General features: G+C 40.4%; 1 protein-coding gene across 1 annotated transcript; it reads right to left on the bottom strand.

Moving 5' to 3' along the window:
- Positions 1 to 1,350: 1,350 nt before the first annotated feature.
- LOC107742506 (ETS-related transcription factor Elf-2-like) lies at positions 1,351 to 2,266 on the bottom strand. The gene has a single exon (XM_016555502.1). It carries the CDS (start codon positions 2,237 to 2,239, stop codon positions 1,604 to 1,606), a length of 636 nt encoding a protein of 211 aa, XP_016410988.1. The 5' UTR covers positions 2,240 to 2,266; the 3' UTR covers positions 1,351 to 1,603.
- Between the last annotated feature and the right edge of the window lie 53 nt (positions 2,267 to 2,319).

The raw sequence follows: 2,319 nt of genomic DNA, 5'->3' as shown, positions 1-2,319 counted from the left end.
CACCAAAAGCCATATTTTCCTCTGACATTTGCATAGGAATGTTGCATTTTAGCACCTAGTGGCAGTCACACAGTGGCTGGTTGCATAAAATAGTCTTATAAGTCATCTAATTTTTAACACTAAAAGTAAGATTGATGAATCACTGCTAGTTGGTCAAACTAGCTCTTAAGACTTAAGTCTTAACATAGTTTATGCAACCAGCCCCAGAACTTAAAAAACTGGTTGCGAAGCAGCCGTTAGCCTCCACTTATTGTAAAATGGGTATATGAATAAACATTACAGAAACAGTTTTCAAAGAATAATATTTTAGTGGGAAAATATTGGTAATTCCCACTCTGTTTTTAATCTAGTTTAGATTAGAATAAATCACATTTAGCCTGGCGGTTGCAAGCGGTCTGTCTAGCAGTAAATGTTCAAATATTTCAATGCATCTAAAGCGCAAATCTTTCAAAGTTGTCATTTGTTGGCGATCATAAAATAGCGACCCAAGATGCAACAAACAAAACAGCTCTGCAGCTGACACAGATATATCAAAAAACACCACCACTCAAATTCAGGAATATTTTTTGTATTCGAGTAAAATCTACTTAAGTACACTTTGAAACAAGAGTACAACAAAATAGAATATACTTCAACTGTTGAATATACAAACTAGATTATTCTGAACACAAACATCTTCTTCTCCCTCTTTAAGGACTAATAAAATCAAAAGAAAAATGCGCAACAAATGTATTTGAAGTGAGGATGCATGCTGATGATTGACCTTTTTTTGGGGGGGGGGAATTGGCATCATTCCAGGATTTGGATCCAGATGTACTTACACCTAATCAGTATGGTCTTTTTTTATCTGGATGATTGAGATGAGAATGCAAAAATGCTTTGCAGTTTGTTTGCCAATAATACTGTGCTTGGTACAATGTGTGAGGGGGAAAAAAAAAAACAACATCGCACAAAACATGAGCATAACACAAAAGCCTAAAAAGCTTGACTTATAACGACAAAAACAAAACTGTTCTAAGGCTGCATTGTTTATAAATTCAGTAAACTGTATAATTCATATATACACAGTCCATTTCTTCCCTTAGTAGAGGAGGAGGGAGAATCAACACGTTCCTGTGAAACACAGGCAAAAGCGTGCGCTCACAGTGATCGTCAAAAGAAACTGCTGGTTTTGCCTTGCAATTTAAATGTTAAAGAAAAAAAAAACTTTATACCAGTTATAAAAAGTTGAATTTATCCTCCCTCAAAGGTTCACATACTTGACTACTTCAACTACTCACTCCTTAGTGTTATGCTTAGCTGTTATTAGTGTCAAAGTTAAGATTTTTTTTTTTAAAAAGAGAAATGTAGTGTCCTTTACATTGGTCCCTTTAATAACTCATAATTGAAATGATGGACATCCAGATTTAATCCACATGATGTGAGAATTGTGGTCTTTGCCTGATTTTTTTTTTTTTTTACATATAAAATGAAACCACAATTGAACTCCGAAACTGTACAAGTCAACAAATCTCCAGTTTGTACTCCCAGAATGTGACTGAATGGTATCTGGGGAATATAAGTTCATTTATTATTGTTCATGACTGACAAAAGGCATCACTCTTCAGCTCTCTGCTTCAGTCTGTGGATTTGAACCTTCCTCGATCACCACTGCTGCTGCTTCCTGTGTGGGATTGTCCTGCTCAGGCTGTTCTGCCGAAGTGCTGTCGGGTTTCGACTCTGCGCTTATTGCTTTTGGAGAAAGCTGGCTCTGTTGAATCTGGATCTGAACTGGAACTGATGCCGGAGTAGATGCCATCTGAACGGAGATTGGGAATTGAGTTTGCGTCTGGATTGAAACGGGGACCTGCGTCTTCCCCTGAGCTGGACTCTGCTGGGCTGGAACTGCCAATCTGACCACCTGCGCCCCCGGCGCCACAGACATGGGCGCAAGGGCTCGGAGAGCAAGGGAGGCGCCCATCAGATTGATGCCCGGTTTGGCCTGTAGCTGGCACTGTGTGAGCTGGGCTGCTGGGATGGTGATTATCTTGGCGAGCTGGACCGTGATCTTGTCACCGTTCTCGGCCGTGGCGGGAACCATTGTTGGCATGGTCTGGATTAGGACTTTGGGTGCGTTTGCACCGGTTGCTGAGCCGGTGTTGGTGGGCGCTGTAGTGAAGAGTGAAGAGTTCGCTGACTGCACGGCCACAGTGGAGATCTTCTGTCCCAAGGAGTTTGTCATTACGACCGGCACTTGCATAGCAACCCGCACAGTCCTGGACACAAGATTATGTTTTAAAACATATCAGTTGAAAAATCAATTTTTTACACAAATTTAAG

This window comes from Sinocyclocheilus rhinocerous, unplaced genomic scaffold (assembly GCF_001515625.1).
Source record: "Sinocyclocheilus rhinocerous isolate Xijiao unplaced genomic scaffold, SAMN03320098_v1.1 scaffold496, whole genome shotgun sequence".
Lineage (NCBI taxonomy): Eukaryota > Metazoa > Chordata > Actinopteri > Cypriniformes > Cyprinidae > Sinocyclocheilus > Sinocyclocheilus rhinocerous.
The sequence above is the reverse complement of the archived record's forward strand: the minus strand, read 5'-3'. Positions and strand labels throughout refer to the sequence as shown.